The 22,786-nt window shown below is 37.9% G+C and overlaps 1 protein-coding gene across 1 annotated transcript in view; it reads right to left on the bottom strand.

Moving 5' to 3' along the window:
* Positions 1–22,786, bottom strand: part of Arhgef9 (Cdc42 guanine nucleotide exchange factor 9) — a 288,284-nt gene that overhangs the window by 192,557 nt on the left and 72,941 nt on the right. Inside the window, exon 3 of the mRNA XM_042666913.1 lies at positions 20,746–20,843. Coding sequence (XP_042522847.1) covers positions 20,746–20,843 — 98 coding nt within the window. The remainder of the gene's footprint in view (positions 1–20,745; positions 20,844–22,786) is intronic.

The raw sequence follows: 22,786 nt of genomic DNA on the forward strand, positions 1-22,786 counted from the left end.
TGGCTAAGAGAATGTTAGAACATGTGATAAAAAAAGAGCCAGATAAAGGAAAATAAAAAGGCAAGAGACAAAAACAAGATCTTTGAAGAAAGGAAAAATGAGAGCCTAAAAGAAAGAGGGGAAATGCAGGTGAATGTCCTATTGGGGAAGGGACAGACATCAGTGGACCCTAACTAATATGCTTCTTATTTGGTATTAAAAAAACTGTGTACCTTCATAATAGGATTCCACTTGATACCTGTCAAGACTATCACCTGACTAACAAATATGGAAAGTTTTTGCTGCGATATTCACTGCACACCTGTCAGCAATGAAAGCTGCAGTAACTAGGGCAAGGTAAGGAGGGAGATTAAGACAGAAAATCCAGCAGAGACTTAGCAAGCCTAAAATTTTTCTTTAATGTAGTGGTGGACAGGGAATGGGAAAGGCAGAGGGAAAGACAGAGGGGGAACAGACAGACATACAGAGATAGAGAGACAGAAACATGTACATATACCCACTATGAAATTAATTTTTGCTTTAGGAGTCATAGCTTTGCTATATCTTCTCCCAGCAAACGAAGGATTTTTTTTTTGTACCTCCATCTCCAAAGTTAGCATCTTTTTCATGATCTCTACAGCCTTTCACCTCCATTGAGGCCTTCCTAAATTAACCACTAGGGAGATTGGAATCTTATCCTTCCTGGCCTCCCTAGCTCCAGCTTCACTTTTCTCTCTAAGCCCATACTCCCAATGTTTGGACCATCTCTGAACTGCTACATATTTTTTCTGGTATGCTGGGGTTACCAACCTAAGAACTAAAGGTTTTTTTCTGGCTAGCAGCAGAGCAGCACTGAGGAATTCTATCCCAGGCTGGACAATGGTATGTGAAGAAGCTAATTTTCTCTAGGTAAAGATTCCTATGAAAGAAACAGAGAGGGGAGGTGATGTTGCATGCTTCTTATCCAGTTATTATTCTATCAAGCGCATTCATCATCACTGTTCTACTAAAAATACAATTCATTAAATTCTTTTGGCCTGAATGTTCTCAAATTATAGATCTCTTTTCAAGAATCATATGAATACCATGTCCAGTTATTATCAAAGTATAGTTATGATGTAGTTGAAAGACAACATAATTTAGAGTTGGTCAGACCTTCCAGTCTTTCAACTCCCTTGCTCCTGAATGCTTCTGACTTCTCTGCCTCATCAGCTTGACTCTAAGTTTCTAAAAGGTAATCATATTTTCTTCATCTCTAGGTAGCTAAACAGATATATAAGCCTTAACAAACATACTTTCTTGTCTAGTTAAATTGTGTATAGAGCTAATCACCCATTGAATAGTAAGACTCTGCATTTGGCAGAAGACAAGGAAAGAGGACAGAAGACAGAAAGAGGACATAAGAGAGAGAAAGGGGACAAAGAAGAAATGAACATCTATTGAGCACCTTAGCCTTAGACCTTTTACCATTATTTTCATATGAACTGTTTCTCAAAGCAGTACTAGGTGGTAGATATTGTTATCCACATTTGATAGAAAGCTAACAGAGAGTCTAAGAGCTTGAATAATGTGCCCATTGTCATATAATTCATAAGTACCATGGTCTAGGTTTGGAAGCAAGTCTACTCAATTGCTCTCATCCCTCTGCTGTCTTAGTTCCTCAAGCTAATCCAGCCTCTTAATAGCCAAAGCCAACTGCATTTCTTTCAGATTCACCCTACTCAACTCTCAACACTGATGTCGCTAGTTATCTTCTATTTTTTTTTTTTTTTTGCCGGTCATAGGGCCTGAACTCTGGGTCTGGGCGCTGTCCCTCAGCTCTTCAGCTCAAGGCTAGTGCTCTACCACTGGAGCCACAGTGCCACTTCCGGCCTTTTCTGTTTATGTGGTGCTGAGGAATCGAACCCAGGGCCTCATGCTTGCAAGGCATGCACTCTACCGCTGAGCTACCTTCCCAGCCCCTCTTCTATTTGAAACTTTCTCTTCCCATGGCTTTTGTAGCACTATTATGTCTTCCTTTGCTCTGACCAATACTTGTCAGTTTTATCTGCCCTGCTGGTCTTAGATATTCTCACTCTTTTTTTTTTTTTTTTTGGTTGTGGTAGTTAAACTCAGGGTCTGGGTGCTGTCCCTGAGCTCTTTATTCTTAAGACTAGTGCTCTACCATTCTGAGCCACAGTACTACTTTCTGTTCTCAATCTTTCCCCTCTCTTGAACAAAATCACTTGAATACCACATTTTCCCCCTGAGCATCTGGATGAGGTAAGTTTCCAAGATTGCTTTTTGAATTCTACTCTCATTACAAAGATCTCAACTCAAATCATTACTACCTTTTGAGCCTCTTTCCCCATAAATATGGTGTGGCCACCTTAATGTCAAAAATTCAAACCACCAGCCTCATCTCAACTCCTAATCTTTCTAAGATTGTGCAGCACACATCTGTGATCCCAGGAATGGTTGGAAGCCTACAGTAGGTGAATCATGGCACAGGCAGTACCAGGGAGAAAGTGAGACCTTATTTTAAAAGTAACCAAAAAAGCCAGGGCTGGTGGTGTGAATCATTTAGTAGAGCACCATCCTGTCAAGCACAAGGTCCTAAGTTAAATTCAAATCACTGTAACCACCTTCCCCCAAAGGGAGAATATTATGTTGATTTTCATTGAGACAGTATTCATTGTGGTAAAATACACATAAAAAGTTCCAGTGCAACCATTTTTGTCAGTACTAGGGTTTTAACACAGCTTTACACTTGCTTCTTAAGTACTCTACTACTACTTGAGCTACACCTCCAACCCTTTTTTGCACTGGCTATTTTTCACATGATTATGTCTCTCTTTTTGCCTGGGCCTGCGTGGACCACAATTGTCTCACTTTTCTTCCCACTGTATCCAGGATGACAAGCATCTACCACCAAGTTCAGCTTTTTCTATTGAGATGGAGTCTCATAAACTATTTCTCCAGGGCTTGCCTGGAAGCATGATCTTCCAGATCAATGTCTCCTGAGTAGTTAGAATTGCAGGCACAAGTCACCTGTGCCTAGCCCATTGTAACTATGTTTAAGTGTAACACTAAGTGGCATAAAGTACACTTACTGTGTTGCACAGCCATTATCACTATCCATTTCTATAAATTTTGATCATCTCAAAAGAGACATCTGTAGCCCTTAAATAATGTCTACTCTCTCATTCCCCAAACCCTAGACCACTATTCTATTTCCTGTCCCTATGAATTTGTCAGTTTTAAGTGCTTCACCTAAGTGGTAATTGTACATTACATGTACTTCTATGTCTGGCTTATTTCATTGAGCATAATATTTTCTAGCTTCAACCATGTTTTAGTATACATCAGAACTTCATCCATTCTAAGGCCAAATAATATTGCATTGTACATTTATATGCCATATACTTTTATGTATTTATTTGTTGATGAACCCTTGGCTTGATTCTCTTTTTCAGCTATTATCAATAGTGTTGCTATGAATATGAATATTTTTGTTTCTGCATTTAATGTTTTGAGTTAGATACCTGGTGATAGAATTATTGGATCATACAATTACTCTATATTTAAATTGTTTTGTTCCAGTCCTGGAGCTTGAACTCAGAGCCTGGGAACAGTCTCTGAGCTGTTTTTGCTCAAGCCTAGATTCCTACCACTTGAGCCAGCTTTTTTTTTGGTGAATAACTGGAGATGAGTCTCGGACTTTCCGGTGCAGGCTGGCTTCATACTGTGATCCTCAGATCTCAGCCTCCTCAGTAGCTCTGACTATAGGTGTGAACTACTAGCACCTGGCTAACTTTTTGAGAAACTTCCAAACTGTTTTTTTTTTCTTTTACCATGACCATACCATTTTATAGTTTCAGTAGCAATGCAAGGTGGTTCTAATTACTCCACTTCTTTCTACTTCTAGGCTTTTTGTTTTATAACACTGTAAGTCTTAGTGGATATGAAGTAGTATCTCATTATGGGTTTGACTCAGATTTCTTTTTTAAAAAATATATATTCTTTATTGTAAAGATACTGTACACAGGGGTTACAGTTACATGAACAAGGTAATGAGTCTATTTCCTATCGAGCATTGTTACCCCCTCCTTTGTTTCTCCCCTAAGATCCCTTTCCTCCCCACCTCCCCGACTCCTCCCTTCTTTCCACCCAGGCAAAGTTGTAAAGTTCATTTTCAACATAGTGTCTTGTACATCTCATTGTTACAATGGGTCATCCTGTATCCTTATTTCAGCATTTTATTTTTCCCCTCCCCAAATTAGAAAAATGGATATATAAGATGCAGGAATCAAATAATGTGACAACAGAGGTTATACTATGGGGGAAGAACATACAAAGAAACAAAAAAATCACACAGTACACTGTAACTACCTTAACAAGAACAGCAAGAAAGATATACTCTCTTGTGTCCCTATCTTGGGGTTCATTTCACTTAGCATCAGCTTATATGGTCATGTGTACATAGCTTTTGACCTCTTCTTCTTGTCCTAGAGATATACTAGTTATTGCAAATAAGGGAAACCATGGGACCTATACTTCTTTGGGTCTGGCTTACTTCACTTAATATAATTTTTTTCCAAGTCTTTCTATTTCCTAACAAATGGGGCAGTTTGACTCAAATTTCTATAATGACACTGAACATCTTTCATGTACTTATTGAATTTGTATATCTTTTTGAGAAATGTCTTCAAGCCCTTTGCTCATTTTTAAATTGAGTTTGGTTTTTGTGGTTATCGCTGTTGCTGAATTGTAGAAGTTCTTTATATGTTTTGAGTACTAATATCTTATCAGATTTAGAAATATTTTCTCTATTCTATGTCTTTTCACTTTCTTGCTGTAAAAAAGTTTTATTTTTTCTGAAGTCCAATTTATCTTTTTTTTTGTATTTTGTTGCTGGTGTTCTTGGTGTAATATCCAAGAATTATTGCAAAAACCAATGCTATGGAAATTTTCCCTTATAATTATTATTTTGTATGTGTGTGTGCTGGTCTTGGGTCATGAACTCACGGCCTGGGCATTGTCCTTGAGCTTTTTTGCTCAGGGCTAGCTATCTACCACTTGAACCATGGCTCCACTTCTAGCTTTTTTGGTGTTTAATTATAAATAAGAGATTCATGGAGTCTTTTGTCTAGGCTGGCTTTGAACCACAATGCTTAGATCTCAGCCTCCTGAGTAGCTAGAATTATAGGCGTGAGCCACTGGCACCTGGTTATTCCTCTGTGTTTTCTTATAATAATTTTCTAGCTTTATTTAAAACATGATCCTTGTAAAATAAAATGTGAAGACATAAATGGTCATGAACTGAATTTGGGAGAATGAACACCAATATATCCGTGTTACAGGACTCCATGCTGGTATTAAAAAGAACATGGTACCTTGATAAAGATTGATATGGGAAGATAGATCCAGACACCAGAAAGTAAAAATTGCAACTTGTAGCACACTGACACAAAACTATGGTCTATAAACAAACTCCAAACACAAACTATGAATTTTAGGCAAGTGTAGAAAAATGTGTTCACAGACGGACACAAATCTCCATGGAATCCAGTGACTCAGAGTCTGAGCTAATGAGCTCATAGACACTCTCACCCCAGGAACATTCTACCTTTTCTCCAGATAAATCAGTGTTAACAAAGACTCCTGAATATGTATTTTTTGTTCCCAGCTACAAAGATAATACAAAATCTGTCCCTATATCTAATCTCCAATCATATTCACACAAGCTCTCTCACTATCTCTCAGCCCATAGAGATAAAGAAATGTAGAAAGACTTGTAGAGCAATGGCCATGGCTGCTATTTTTGCCTGTATTTTCTATTCCATGAGTATTCTGCAGTAAGTATATATGATACTTGCGATATTATGTACCCTACCCCTGGTTCCCCTACTCCTGGTGTTCCCCAAAGAAAATATGGAGCCAGTTGTTGAGTAAGCTTGGGCTAAGGGTCAAAGAGGTTAAATAGCTAGACACTGGTAGCTCACACTTATAATCCTAGCTGCTCAAGATAATGAGATCAGGAAGAACATGTTTCAAAGTCATCCTGGGCAGAAAAGTCCATGAGACGCCATCTCTAATTAACTAGCAAAAAGCTGGACTAGAGGTATAGCCCAAGTAGTAGAATTACATTAGGGCAAGCAAACCAAGCAAGTCAAAAATCCTGATTTCAAGCTCCAGTACTGGTAAAAAAAAAAAATAAAGAGAAAGGAAGAAAGAAAAGAAATCAGAGAGATAGAGAGATGGGGAGAGACGGGGAAGGAGGGAAAGAAGAAAGGAAGAAAGACAGAAAGAAAGACAGAAAGAAAGAAAGAAAGAAAGAAAGAAAGAAAGAAAGAAAGAAAGAAAGAAAGAAAGAAAGAAAGAAAGAAAGAAAGAAAGGAGAGAAAGAAAGAAGGAAGGAAAGAAGAAAATAGAATAAACATGTGCCAGTCTTAAGATAACAAAAGCCAGAACAAAGAAGGAAAAGAAAAGCTTTGCAAAGCACTAAGCATAATTGCATCTTAGACACACATAGTTTTTTTGGAACAATTATAGTACACTCCATCAGAGATGCTTTTAGGTAATTTAGAAAGAACCAGGTAAATCAAGCGAGAAAGCAAAAGAACTTTAAAGAGAAGCAAGCATGGGTGTAAAAATTACCTTTATTTTAAATCAAAAGCATCAACATAAGCTTATGACTTTAAAACGCTTCTGTCATACATTCAAGAAGCTGGCTCCACTAGTTAGCAGGGAAATGAGGTAGTAGAGGAGGGACGATAAGACATGTTGGCTTCCCTGTACACACTTCTGTACCTTTTTCTATTTTATATAATGTATGTGTTTTACCTACTAAAAAAGAATCAATAACAGTAATGTTAAAGGCCTTCACTATGTCACAAGAATTGCTGGAGTAGTCTTTAGTGGCCACCTAACTACTACTAATTTGATAGCAAAATAATTTAACTCACATTACTAGCTAACAGCAAAACTCTGGGACAATCACTCTGTATTCAAATACATGGTCACAAGAAATGCTGGAGGAAGTCAGATGCCAGCAGCTCATACCTGAATCCTAACAATTCAGGAGGCTGGGATTTGAGGATCACAGTTTGAAGCTAGTCCAGACAGGAACGTCTATGATACTTTTGTCTCCAATTAACTACAAAAAAGCTGGATCTGTGGCTGAAGTGATACAGTGCCAGCCTTGAGCAAAAACCTGAGGGACAGTACCCAGTCCTTGAGTTCAAGCTACAGTACTAGTACAAAAGAAAGAAAGAAAGAAATCTTGGAGAATAGTAGACATCAACTTTGGAAAGAGTAAAATTAAGATGTACATAGAACATCTTATATTGTCAGAGAGCAAATAAGAAGAATGACAATCATTCTTTTGTTATTAGACATGTATTGTGGTCTAGACATTGTTCTGATTGTTTTACATCCATTAACTTTAGAATATAGTAACTTTTATAGAAAAGGAAACGGAAGTAAAGAGCAGTTAAAGCAATTTGCACAAGGAAGAATCCTTGTGCAAGTCAGAGATGAATGGACTAGGTTTTTAAAAGACAATTAAGCCTAACATTGAAAAAAGTGTGTGTGTGTGTGTGTGTGTGTGTGTGTGTGTGTGTGTGTGTGTGTGTGTATCAGCAGCTTAAAATAATATAAGCCCATGAGAAGGATTTTTTGTATTGCTGGAAATTTTACTTGGTTGTGGATAGGCAAGAGTGGGGAATGCCCTACTCATGGATCATGTAATGCTGACACAATATGAGAAAGGTTTTTAACTCATAAGAATATCTAAAAGCAGTAAATAATAAAAACTAGTAATATTTTGTGGGGTTTATTGTTAGAAATCATTTTTGACACCAGCAACTTAATAATAATAATGTTAATTTTATTATTATATGACTCAGTCAATAATTGTGAATAATACCAATTATTTATGATAATTATGAAATAATGTCAACATTAATAATAATATAAGAGCTAAAGTTCATTAAATGTTTGTATATGCCAACCACTATACTCATTTAATAATGAATTAATAGTTGAAAAAATGGAAGTATAACCATATTCAATAGCTTGTCAAAGATTATCCAGTAAGGAAGTATTAGATAAGATATGATTCCAAACAATCTGGATTTCAGAGCACACATTCTAAAACATTACTATATATTGTCTGACATACAGGCCCAAATATACTAAGAGATGCAGATACATAAACAAGGCTACATGATCCCTACTTCCTTGCAATTCAAAAAAGAGATCTAAACTAAGAGGAACATGGTGTGAGACAACTCAGGAAATATTTGAGTTGGGGATAAAAGATGATACACTGAGTTGACATTGGCATGCTATTTCTTCCAATATCCACAATTAAATCTCAATTAAGTGTACAAAATAACCTATGCTTTTAGGCCTAGATCCACAATGAATACCATTGTGTAGTCTAAAACTCAGAACTACAAATTAACTTTAAATGGTTTAGGGGAAATTACATAGTGTATTAAGTTATTATAATTTTTTGTTGGTAGTGGGGCTTGAACTCTGGGCCTGGGCGCTGTCCCTCAGCTCTTCAGCTCAAGGCTAGCACTCTACCATTTGAGCCACAGCACCACTTCCTGCTTTTTCTATTCATGTGGTATTGAGGAATCAAACCCAGGGCTTCATGCATGCTAGGCAAGCACTCTACCACTAAGCCATCTTCCCAGCCCTACTATAACAATTTGCTAGCATGGAGACACTTGTCTAGGCTCTACCACCTGCTCCCTGAACAAAGCAAGGACTCCTGCTCTTTGTGTGTCTGTGTGTCTGTGTGTGTGTGTCTCTCTCTCTTTCTCTCTCTCTCTTTCTCTCTCTCTCTCTCTGTGTCTGTGTCTGTGTCTGTGTGTCTGTGTGTCTGTGTCTCAGGGCCACGTAATCCCAGTTGGCTTTTTCACTCAAGGCTATCACTTTACCACTTGGGCCTTGAGCCATACCCTTACTTCTTGCTTTTTTACTGTTTAATTGGAAAGAAGAGTTTCCATGGATATTTCTGCCTGGGTTAGTTTTGAACCATGATCCTCTCATCTCAGCCTCCTGCATAGGTAGCATTATAGGCATGAGACACCAATGACAGGTTCTCGTGTTTTATTTAGGCTGTGTTCTCTGCCTGGAACACATATCAGTATCTCTGCCCTATCAACTCCTCTTTCATAGCTAGAGAATATCTACTTAGGCCTAAAAACCCATTCAAATATCATTATCAATAATGACTTACACAACTGAATTAGTGAATACCTTTGATGAACCCTAATACTTGTTATTTCTTCATATGTCTGTTATGTCTTCATTATACTGTCAGCACTATAGAAAACATTTTCAGTGACTGGCTTATCTGTGGTGCCTAATAGAGTGCCAAGATGAAGAAAGGTAGAAGAAACAATCATTTTATTATCTCCCTGAAGGACCAGCTTTAGTGTGCTGTTTAGTCCTGGAGCTGATGTAAAGCATATACAGGTTAATAACTTTGTAAAACCATGCCATTTAGAGAACAAGGTAGGTTCATATATTAACTTTTCCACTTCCTGCTTTTGTGACTTTAGACAAGTCATTTTAGCTCATTTCTTCATCTATAAAGAAGTAATAACTTGGAACTATAGAGATGAAATGTAATTATGCATAAAGAGTACATACATGGTGTACAAGAGACCCAAAAATAGCAATTTAAATAGTGGCTTTAATTAATAGAGCACCAGACCTGTGAGTAACAGTGAAGATTTTTCTGCTTGTACCAAGACATTGCTCATTACACTCATCCTTTTTACAACCTCACAGCAGAAATGTTGTGTTGAATTATTCCTGGGCCCTAGCATACAATTTCAAGAGAAACTTCTGTGGAATTAGTTCACATTGTTTAAAAAAATCACAATTATTTCATTCTAAAATTCTCTTTTTTTATGCCACCACTGAAGCTTGAACTTAGGACCTGGGTGCTGTTTGCTTAAGGCTGATGTTCTATCACTTGAGCCATATCTCCCCTTGCTGGTTAACTGAGATTAGTCTCATAGACTTTCCTGCCTGGGCTGGCTTTGAACCACAATCCTCAGATCTCAGTCTCTTGAGTAGCTAGGATTACAGACATAAGTCACTGGTGCCTGTTTTCACTCTCAATTTCTTAAGAGACCTCCAATATAACAGCATTTGCCCATGGGATCAACAAAAGCCTGAATGGAGATGTATCTGAGAGCTCAAAGTGGGTCTAAGATCGATATGGATGACTCTCTCCTTCCTTCCTGATATGTCTCCTGGTCTTATCTTTATCACTAACTGGACAAGTTACCTTAGTTTCCTAGTTTGCAACAAAGCTGTTGGATCAAGTGGACAGTGCAGGCCAATCAACTCTGACAATGCAAAGGTCTTTTTCCTTCCCTTCCAACATGTCTCTTTACCCTTGGACCCTTGTAAACTTCTAAATTCTCAGGAGCCAAGGCGATATCTACTGACCAAAAAGACAGCATGGAGCCGGGCACTGGTGGCTCATGCCTGTAACCCTAGCTACTCAGGAGGCTGAGATCTGAGGATCGCAGTTCAAAGACAGCCCGGCCAGGAAAGTCCGTGAAACTCTTATCTCCAATAAACCACCAGAAAACCGGAAGTGGCGCTGTTGCTCAAGTGGTAGAGCACTAGCCTTCATCTGAAGGCCCAGAGTTCAAGCCCCATGACTAACCAAAAAAAAAAGAAAAAAGAAGAAAGAATGGATTCACTTTCTCCAAGAAGAACTGATGAAGTGTCAAAGTGAAAAAGCAAGGTTCTAGCCTTTGTCCTTTTGAACTACAGCATGTATGTGCACACTCAGGGTTATGAGGAGTGAAGGGGAGGTGCTGCCTTCTAAGTAGAAAGAACCAACAGGACACAAAGAGAAAAGACCTCCTAAGGGAAGCGATAGTTTCAGTAGTAACCATGGCACTGCTAAGTAGCTAGGCCTAACTAGGTAATTTTATGCAATCTACTCTTGAAAGAAAAGGAAGGACATATGGACCCTGGCCTCCAGAAGTGTAACTTCTCTCTTATTTTCTTTTTTTAAAAAATAATTTTATTGAGATTAAATGATTACATAAATTTCACAGTATTGTGGGATAGTGATACTTCGTTAAAGTCACAAACACATTTTAACCTTCACAGGACAAATTGTCATTTGTGACTTCTATAAGTTTTATTTCCTTTTGCTATCAAGAAGCCAACTGATGAGAAAGGCAGTCCCATCCACTCCCAATTACCCAGGCAAAAATCTCAGGCTCTTTAGACTGGAAGCAACTTGTCAAAAGAGAAAACTGAACTAGCATTTGTTGAATCCTTTTTGTTTTGATGCAAGCACATAGTAACCATAGGCAAAGGCAAGAAAAATAGAGTGGAAAATGCTTATCCAGCTGTGAAAATGCACAGAGGATTTGTGTTTCAGAAGGTATGCTGTTTCATTAGTATTGTCAAGAAAATAGTTATCTAAATGTAATTCCTCTGCTTGCAGAGATAGGAACTAAGTGGCTAGACAGAGCAAAAAGGCAAGGATGAGCTCTAGTGTAACCAGCCAAGGAGGAGGGATGGGAGGCAAGAGGTCATGATTCAAGGCAGTGAAAGACAGAAGCTACTCTTCAAAAGCAAAATGGACTGGGAGACATAACATAGTGAAGATGCCAATTCTTTCCAAATTGATCTAGAGGTTTAATGTAATTCCAAGCTAGTTATTTTGTAGACACAGACAAATATATTCTAAAATATGTTTGGAAAGGCACAGGACTTAGAAGAGCTGAAAGAATTTTTTTTAAATAGGTAAACAGAGTAAGGTTTATTTGAAAGTGAAAGGAGCCAGGCGCTGGTGGCTCATGCCTATAATCCTAGCTACGCAGGAGGCTGAGATCTGAGGATCGTGGTTCAAAGCCAGCCCGGGCAGGAAAGTCGATGAGACTCTTATCTCCAATAAACCACTAGAAAACTGGAAGTGGTGCTGTGGCTCAAGCGGTAGAATGCTGGCCTTGAGCTGAAGAGCACAAGGACAGCGCCCAAGCCCAGAGTTCAAGCCCCATGACCGACAAAAAAAAAAAAAAGGGAAAGGAAATCCATGAAAGGAAAGTAGACAGACTGTCAACTCTCTTTAGAGTCTGGAACCAAAGTGGAGTCCAGTTGTGTATTTTTTTTAAAAAATTTTATTGTGAAAATACCGTACAGAGAGATTACAATTACATGGGCAAGGCAATGAGTACATTTCTTATCAAGCATTGTTGCCTCCTCCTTTGTTTCCCCTTCCCATCCCTGCCCATCTTCCCCCTCCCTGCCCCCACGCCGGCCAAAGCAATATTCCAACCTCATTCTTCAAGGAAATAGAAGAGTCAATCCAAAAATTCATATGGAACAATAAAAGACCCCGAATAGTAAAAACGATCCTTAACAGAAAGAAGAGTGTTGGAGGAATATCAATACCAAATTTCAAACTCTACTACAAAGCCATAGTAATCAAAACTGCTTGGTACTGGCACAAGAACAGACCTCAGGACCAATAGAATAGAATTGAAAACACAGAAATGAACCTACAGACCTATAACCATCTAATCTTCGATAAGGGACCTAAAAAAATAGAATGGAAGAAAGACAGCCTCTTCAGTAAATGATGCTGGCAAAATTGGTTAATCACTTGTAGAAAACTAAAGCTAGATCCTTATATATCACCCTGCACCAGAATTAACTCCAAAGGATCAAAGACCTCGGAGTCAAAGCAGCCACTCTGAAAACATTACAGGATGGAATAGGAGAAACCCTAGGTCTCCTTGGCACAGGGCGAAATTTTCTTAATAGAGACCCAGAACACAACAAATCAAAGAAAGGTTGGACAAATGGGATTGCATGAAATTGCAGACTTTCTGCATGGCAAAGGACATAGCTAGGAAGATCAATAGAAAGCCCACAGATTGGGAGAAGATCTTCACTAGCCATACAACGGACAAGGGACTCATATCTAAAATATACCTGAACTCAAAAAATTACATCCCCCAACAATAAATCCTCAAAGAAACAACTGCTCAATAAATAAGTGTTCTAAAGACTTAAAGAGAAACTTCTCTGAAGAGGAAAGAAGGATGGCCAATAGACACATGAAGTAATGCTCAACCTCTCTAGCCTAAAAGAAATGCAAACCAAAACAACATTGAGATTCCACCTCACCCCAGTTAGAATGGCTATAATCAAGAACTGTAGTAACAACAGATGCTGGAGGGGATGTGGACAGAAGGGAACCCTACTGCATTGTTGGTGGGAGTGTAAACTTGTTCAACCACTTTGGAAAGCAGTATGGAGATTCCTCAAAAGACTCCACATAGAGCTCCCCTATGACCCAGCAATCCCACTTTTGGGCATTTACCCAAATGGTCAGTTTTTATAATATAGGGCTCCTCCCCCTGGGATTTGCACAGATTGTATGTTGGCTCATGCATGTACTGTCCCTTTTCTTCATTGGTTGCGTGGGCATCCAGGGCATTGTGAGAAGAAGGGTTTGAGCAGGAATTTATAGCATTATAGAAAGAAGAAGCATTTGAACAGGAGCCTAAGGCACCATGGGAATAAGAAGTGCCACAAGGGACACGTGTTTTCTGTCACATGTTATGTCCCAACTTTTTATCACTATCCAAATAATTTTGAGGTAAAAATGCCAGTAATAATTTGTGGCCATAATAATCAAGATAAGGTGGTAATAGTAAATGGATACATATATAGCTCAATAGAATAGAATAGAAAGTCCAGAAAAAGACCTACACAAATACATTCAATGTACAAAAGTAACTCAATGAAAGAATATCTTTTTCAACAAATAGTAATAGGCAAAAAATGGGTACTGATAGCTCACACCTATAATCCTAGCTACTTGGGAGGGAGAGGTTGTGAGGATCTTAATTCAGGGCTAGCCTGGGCAAAAAACAAAATTCACAGTTCACAAGATTCCATCTTCAACTAATAGTTGGGCATGTTGGCATATACTTGTCATCCCAATGTAATAAGATGGTCACAGTCTGTACTAGCCCAGACCATTAACGATACTATCTCAAAAGCAGAAAGAGCTATAGTCATAGCTCAATTAGCAGAATCTTGTCCTACCCTGTGCAAAGCCCTGAGCTTAAACCTCAGTTTTGTCAAAAATACAAGTGTACTTAAACTTCACATCCTAAAAAATTAACTCAAATGAATCCTCAGCTTCTATGTAAACTGTCACACTAAGAATTTCTTTAAATTAAAAAAAAAAAAGAAAAAAATCGACCATATAGAGTTTGGCAGAATTCTTAGACTTGACATCAATGGTACCTCAACAAATTGGCCCTTGTTTGACTGTGAATCTTTGGTTCTATGAAAACTCATGCAAAGCTGAGGAAAATATAAGGTATGTTCTTTCTGGAACACAGAATCATGTTTTTTCTGGTGGCTCTGGGGGACAAGCTGTTACTTTGCCTTTTGCAACTTCCAATACTTTCTTTTTTTATGCTAGTACTGATGCTTGAGTTCCATCTACAACCATATGATCAATTATAGAAATGGCAATTATAATTGTTAGAATTGTTTCCTCCTGGTTTTGCTATGAATATATATATATATATATATATACATATATATATACATATATATATATATGTATATATATATATATATACATGTGAGCATGCAGCAGATACTTGTTTTCTTCCCTCTCTTTATCCCTTTACCATGCCACATAGGAGTCATTGGCTTTATATCATAGCATTTAAATATTATTCACTGTACATCATAGTTTTGAACTATAGGAAGCAAAAAAGAACAGTAAACATCGTGTCTTTCTTGGGAAAATATTAATGTATTTTAAGTATATAGAATGGCTGTATTATGTTTGGCAGAAATAGGATCATCTTATTGCCTTTATTTGGAGATACATATGGGTACCAAGTTGACAAAGGGAAGACTTGTGATGGGTAATTTTATGTGTCTTTAAAAAATATCTCTAAGTAGGCTAGCACTCTACCACTTAAGCCACAGCACCACTTCTGGCTTTTTCTGTTTATGTGGTACTGAGGAATTGAACCCAGGGCTTTATGCATGCTGGGTAGCACTCTACCACTAAGCCACATTCCCAGCCCTATTTGTGTAATTTCTTAAAGCGGGTTTTTACATGAGAGTCACATTTTTCTCAGTAAGTATATTGCCCTTCATAATAAAAGTGGGCCTCATTCAATAAGTTGAAGACTTAACTAGAACAAAATGACTACGTTTCCTCCAAGTTAAAGGGTATTTCCAGTAGACTGCCTCTGGGTTCCATCTAGAACATCACTTCTTCTGTTTCACAGTCTGCAAACTGCAATATCAGCTCTCGTGGCTGGTCATCCCACATATAAACCAATTTACTTATATTTCTCTGGAGAGCCCTGACTAATATAGATTGGGAAGGGGACACTGATCTCAAGTTGTAAGAGTCTGTGTTTTTCTCCTCTACTTCTTCCCATTAAAGACAGAGACAGAGTATGGTTCCTTTTTGTATATCTATGGGTTAGCACAAGATCTGGAACAAAGTAAGCATTCAGGTAATGCTCATAGAGTAAATGAGAATAAATGAACCAATCAATCTCAAGTACAGTGTTCCATTTCATAGAGTTGTACATCTAGGCAAGGTCAGGAGGCCTATTCCTCTGTACCCTCTCTAAAGAGAGAATGGAGTATGAGCTATTTTAGAACTTCAAAGAAGTTTCATTGGTTATGTTATAAACAGTCCAGCTCTTTTCTCAACAGTTTAGATAGATGAATACAAAATAGCTGCTCTCAGTCTAAATTTAAACATTGTCATAGAAGTTGTAATAAATGTAAATAATACTTATTAATATGCATTTATGGTAGGTATATATGATATTTAGTATGCTATTTTAATACAGAAAACAGATTTTAGAAATAATGTACTTTAACTGTTTCTCTCAAGCAAGAAATTTGAGATGCTTTGATAGAATAGCAGGAATGGTGACCCAACCAACTGCCTCAGTCACCTACTGTAACACCACTACTCTTCTTCAAGATGTGCTAAACCAAACATAACAACAGTAAATGTTCACTGGACACATATCACATACAGGAATCTTTGCTTAGATATTCACATATATTAATTACCTTAATCCTCAGCACAGCTTGTGAAGGAGGAACTATTATTATCTTTATCACTACAGAGAAAGTGAGATACAGAAAGGTTAAATAACATGTCCAAGGGCACAGAGGTAATAAGTAGCAGATCTAACATTCATATGCTGGCTGGCTGACTCTGTTAACCATGATGATGTTCCTTACTGTATAGTTTAGAACTTTTTCTTAGAGAGAAAGCTCCAAACATATGCCGAGACTTCACTCATTCCATTTAGTGAATCATACTTTTCTATTGGGGAGAAATTCAAGGGGACTAAGAAGAGCTGTTCCAAGCCATATGGGATCTTAAAGCAAAAGGAAAAAAATAATGATAATCTTGTCTTTAAGATTTTAATGCTGGGTTCCATTGGCTCATGCCTGTAATCCTAGCTACTCAGGAGGTTGAGATATGAGAATCATAGTTTGAAGCCAGACCAGGGCAGGAGATTGTATTAGATTCTTATCTTCAATTAACTACCAAAATATTGAAAGTGGAGCTGTAGCTCCAGACACTGAAAAAGCTAAGAGAGCATCCAAGCCATAGTTCAAGCCCTAGCAGAGGCACAAAAAGATTTTAATATTTAGCTAATGGTATACTTTCACATCACCTTTAACTTTAAAAATAATACATTGCTGAAACAAGGACACAGGATGACCTATTGCTACAAGGATACCCACAGGACAGTATCTTGGAAATGAACTTTACAACTTAAGGGAGTAGGGGGGAGTGGGGAGGAGTGTGGGTGGGGGAGGGAAGGGATAGTGGGACAACAACAAAGGAAGGGGTAAAAATGATCGACAAGTAATGTACTCATTGACTTATTCATGTAACTGTAACCCTTCTGTACAGCATCTTTACAATAAAGTAAATAAATAAATAATACATTGTAATATTATTTAGGCAGATACCAGTGGCTCATACCTGTAATCCTAGGTATGTAGTAGACTGGGATCTGATAATCGCGATTTGTACCTAGCCCAGCCAGAAAAGACTTATGAGCCAGCAAAAAGCCAGAACTGGAGATGTAGCTCAAGTGGCATAGTGAAAAAGTTAAACAAGAGTTCGAAGCATATAGAAACTCCTATGTATTTGACTCCAGAACACAATTCCTGACCAAGTGGATAGATAAGAAAATATCTCCTTCAGAAAAGATTTGGACCTCCAGAAGAATGAGGTTCATCTAGTTCTAAAGCTGGTATTAAGATATATAAATGGGGTCAGGTTAACAAGTTCATGAAAAATATGGCACTGTTATCATTGAGAGCCCCACCAGCTGAAAATTCAATGGTATGAAACTAAGGGTAATGTTTAGAAAGGTTTCTGCCCTTCTTGGAGAATTAAAATGAAAATGGTGTAATACCCTCCAGTTTCCTTAGATAACATCTCTCTACCATCTAAGCAAGGAAATGAAAGCTGCTTTTAAAGCTAAACTTTGCTCCAACTCCCAATATTACTCTTTTTATTTTTGAGGCAGTCTTGCAATGTAACCCTGATTGGCATTGAACTCATAACCCTTCTGCCCCAGCCTCCTAAGTGCTAGGATTATAAGAATATGTTACCAAAAAAAAAAAAAAAAGAATATATTACCTCACATGGCTAACACCAAAGACTCCCAAGACCTCATGACGTAAGATGATTATCATCCTGGTATTTGCTAAAGCTCTCCAGTTTGATGTCATAGTTGTTATCAATCCCAATGGAACTTTCACCCTTTAGAATACTCTGAGCTTTTGCCAGAAATTTTGCCTACTATATATTCTATCTTGCTGTTCTGTAAGCATGTGTGCTGATTCATGTCTCCACACCTTACCTATGTCCTCTTTTGGCCTGGAAAGAAATGTCGAACAGAGTCTTCCTCACCCCTCTCACTTATTTCAGAACTCCTGATTACTTTTCAAAGAACATCTCTTCTGGAATTCAGGATCCAATTTGTTCTTCCCCAAATAAAATTAAACATTTCTTAACCTAGGATCTAAACCTTTTCCCTCAAGATGTATCAGAATTGCTGGTTCGTTGTTGGCTTATGGATATCTTCTAATTAGAATGTGAACTCCTTGAGAATGTAGGCATTAAAAAAATTACCAAACACAATGCATAGAACAGAGTCGTTGTTATAAATTAATGTGTAAGTGAATGGACAAACATTGGGTGACTTGGAGAAAATAATTTCTGCTCTCCATAAGGTTACAAGATTCACAACAAAGATTATTATAGTTCTCACATCTTTCTGAAGACAAGCTATTGCCAGCTGGAAAGTCTGAGCAAAATTATAAAGAGAGTAAGAAGAACGATGCTAGCAAGGAAGTATGGGGATAGAAGTTACTAAAGGGACAAGGGGAATTGGGCGGGGAGGGAATACTGATAAAATGTTGTATATCACAACTCTATTGGTGGTTATATGACTACATGCATTTGTCAAAATGCATCCAATTATACACTTGGATTTGGTGTGTTTTCCTTACACATAAATTACATAATAACAAAACAAGTCAAAAATGGTCTGAATTCTCAGGACAAAAGAGGCTTTAAATCCAAAGTTATGAAGGTAATACAGGTGAATTATATAAAAACAACATGGACCTGATAGTAAAAGCAAACAAACAAAAAACCTTGAGTTCCAAGTCATGTACTGGTGGTTCATGCCTGTAATCCTAGCTATTCAAGAGGCTGAAATGTGAGGATTGCACTTTGAAGCCTGAGTAGAAAAGTCTGTGTGACTCTTATGTCCAATTAGCAAGCAGAAAGTCAGAAATGGAGCTGTGGTTTAAGTGGTAGAGTGCCAGCTTTGAACAAAAAAGCCAAGTCAGATCACAAGGCCTTGAGTTCTAGCTCAGGATCTCTTCCTTTTCCCCTGCCTCTTCACACAAAGGTATTTCAGCTGCTCAAGTGTACCTGGATGCTTTATCTTGCTGGAACCATCCTCCTGCAAAAATGCATCCTGAATTCCAGAAGAGATGTTCTTTGAAAAGTAATCAGGAGTTCTAAAATAAGTGAGAGGGGTGAGGAGCATTTTTGGAACTTTACCAAGATTGGCTTCCTCAGGGAAAGTGGCTAAGAGCCTGTTTCAAGTGGAAATTTTCTAGTTGTTGGAAGTGGGTAAGCTACTAGACCAAACCTCTCTGAAGGTTGTGTTCCTGGCTGCTATTACTCACCTGAGTTTAGCCACAGAACTATGCCTTATGTTTTTGAAAACCCTTGCCCCCCAAAAAAAACTGATCAAGAAGAAATATAAACATATAGAAGACAGTCATTTGTAGACATTCCCAAACAAAAAGATACAAACAGAAAGGTCCACATAAATATATACTATACTATGATATATATATATTACAGGCTCACATCTGTAATCCTTGCTACTCAAGAGGCTGAGATGAGGGTTGTGGTTCAAAGCTAGCCCAGGCCAAAAAAAAAGTCTGTGAGAAATTAACCACCAGAAAGCTAAAAGTGGAGCTGTGGCTGAAGAAGTACAACACAAAAAAGAAATAAAAGAATAAGGAATAAAAGGCATTACTTGTCAAAACACCTAAAGCACAATAAGACAAAAATATATAGAAAGCTATACATGTATACATACAAACACACATGCATACATATACCAGTGGTTTAGGAGACTTAAAATGCTTAAGACCACTTTTGCAGTCCTGAAACACACACACACACACACACACACACACACACACACACACACACACACACACACACACACAAAGCAATGCACACAGGCAAGGTTAAGTTCAAAAAAATCACATTGGAATTATGCATGAAACCCATACATGCACAAAAGTAGCACTTTAACAGGAATGTAATGGACAAAGATGGATAGAAAGACATATGATAGATATAGGACATGACTCTGAACAGTTATATCAGGAAAGGCAAAGTCACAATGGTTCATGCAATCACCTTACAGACTTGGATGTAAAGACATGGTTATAGCTGGGCACTGGTGGTTCATGTCTAAAATCTTAGCTAATCAGGAGGCTGAGATCTTAGGATTATGGTTCAAAGCCAGATCAGGCAAAAAATTTCATGAGACTCTTATCTAAAATTAACCACCAAAAACCTGAAAGTGGAGCTCTGGTTCAAGTGGTAGAACAGTAGCCTTGAGAATAAAAGCAAAGGGACAGTGTCCAGTCCCTGAGTTCAAGCCCCAGGACGAGCATCAAAAAAAAAAAAAAAAAAAAAACCCCTCCTATATAACACAGAACTCTTAAACACCAGCCTTCTAATCTGTATTTCCGAAATAACTTCTCCAAGAAAATGCTTATAAATATGTCACCAGTTAACATTGAAAATATTCATGAACCCCCAAAGAATGTAATAAAAGCAAACCAAGGTATCCAGGGTATAAATCTCACAGCTCCCCCACAGCAAAAGGCAGCAAAAGACACAGTAGCAGCTTGCTGCATGGAAACCATAAGGTGTCCTTGATTTTTCTCATGTAGAAACCTCAGGGAAACATATTAATGCTCCCAACTTTTACATAGCCATAATATATCTCAAAAATCTGTCTGAATAATTGCATCCATTCCACAGGTTGGAAACACCAAAATTCACAATATAGGTAGAGAAAGAGAACCTCAGAGGAGGTAAATTGGGCCTTGAAAGTTCCAAAGGAATGAAGAAAAGGGTATTACCTTATTAGCAACTAATTTTTTGCCAGATCTCTTAGGCTTCCGATATCCACCAATGTACTTGCGGCTTTCTCGCTTCTTGGGGATCTGATCCAAGTTACCTGTGATGAGAAAATACCATTTAGGTTGAGTCCAAACTGAAGTAGATTAAAAAATTTATTTATTGGGCACTGTTTCTTAGCACTCAGGGTTGGTGCTCTACCATTTGAACTACAGTTTCACTTCTGGCTTTGTGATGGTTACTTAGAGATAAGAGTCTCATGAACTTTCCTGAATGGACTGGCTTTGAACCAGGATCTTCAGATCGCAGACTTCTGAGTAGTTAGGATTACAGGCATAACCCACTACCCTACTGCTTCTATTTCTAGGATGAGAATACTGAGGCTGTCTAAATGGGAATAATTAGAACTGATTACACTCAAGCACACACCACTCTGAAACCCAGCAACAGAGCTCAAATTCCTTTACACCTGGCTCAGTTATCAAATATGACTAAATAGTAGTATCATCACTAAAATATACAAATAATGAGTAAACATACATCAGTCTCTTCTTTCTTGCTTATAAACTGTCTTGCTCAAGATTGCTTCTAATTGCTAGATTCTTCCCAAACCAGTGGCATCTCTATTGAGAGACTCTATGGGAATGTTCAATTGGAAATGATTTGAATACTACTCCCAAAGCAGAATTTGAATCAGCTGATCCTCAAGTAGTTTGAGCAGAGAGCTCAGGTAATATGTGGGGTGACATGTATTGGCATACCTGCAAAGGGACTCTTTAAAATAGAATTGATCAGGTGTTGGCAGCTTATGCCACATATAATCTTACAAAAGAGGCTGATATTCAGAAGATCATAGTTCGAGGCTGGCACAGGCAGAAAAGTCCAAGAGACTTCATCTTCAAAATAACCAGCAAAAGGGGCTGGTGGCTTACTCCTGTAATCCTAGCTACTTACAAGGCTGAGATCTGAGGATCAAAGTTTCAAAGCAATCTCAAGCAAGAAAGTCTATCATATTCTTATTTCCAATTAACCAGCAAAAAGCTGGAAATGGAGCTGTGGCTCAATTGGTAGAATGCTAGCCTTGAACAAAAACTCAGTTTCAGCACCCAGGCCCTGAGTTCAGGTTTCAGGACTGGCACAAAATAGCCAATCTGGTATTGTTGATCAAGTGGTAGAGCACCAACCAAGCAAGCAAGCTGACAGAATGTGAGGCTCTTTGTTCAAATCCTGATACCAGCAATTAATAGAAGTGAATAGACTTTTTCTTCTATTTCATTTGGGAAGGCAATCTTCAACTCTGATATTGGCATCAACAAATATTTACAAGGGGCCTGGATTCTGTATTATTATTATTATTACTATTGTTGTTGCCATTATCATTTCCAGCTATTTTTTATTGTTTTTTATTGTGAAAATACTGTACAGAGGGGTTACAATTACATGAGCAAGGTAATGTGTACTTCTTCTCCAGCATTGTTGCCTCCTCTTTTGTTTTTCCCCTACCATCTCTTCCTTTCCAACTCCTCTGCTACACTCCCTGCCCCCCTCCTTCCCGCCTAAATTGTAAAGGTCGTTTTTCCACATAACGACTTGTACATCTCATTGTTGCAATGGGTCCACCTGTATCCCTATTGAAACAATTTGTTTTTTCCCTTCCCCTCCACAAATTATACCAACATCAAATACAGTGAAAACAGTGGTTATATGGTTGGGGAGGGACATACAAAGCAACAAAAAAATCACATGGTACCTTATAAATACGTTAGAAACAATAGAAAGGAATAAAAAACCACTTGTTTCCCTATCTTGGGGTTCATTTCATTTAACATCATCTTATCTGACCTTTTCTGCTTGTCCCAGACATCTACTAGTTATTAGCTATTTGTTATTTATTTATGTGTTTAACTTTTTTTTTTTTTTTTTTTTTTTTTTTTTGCTGTAGGCTGTTGCTCAACTACTTGATCTATAGCTCTACTTCCAGAATTTTTCTGGTTAATTGGAGATAAAAAGTCTGGTTAATTGGAGATAAAAGTCTTTCCTGTT

The sequence above is a fragment of the Dipodomys spectabilis genome, unplaced genomic scaffold, assembly GCF_019054845.1.
Source record: "Dipodomys spectabilis isolate Male_0828 unplaced genomic scaffold, ASM1905484v1 ptg000370l, whole genome shotgun sequence".
In the NCBI taxonomy this organism is placed as follows: Eukaryota; Metazoa; Chordata; class Mammalia; order Rodentia; family Heteromyidae; genus Dipodomys; species Dipodomys spectabilis.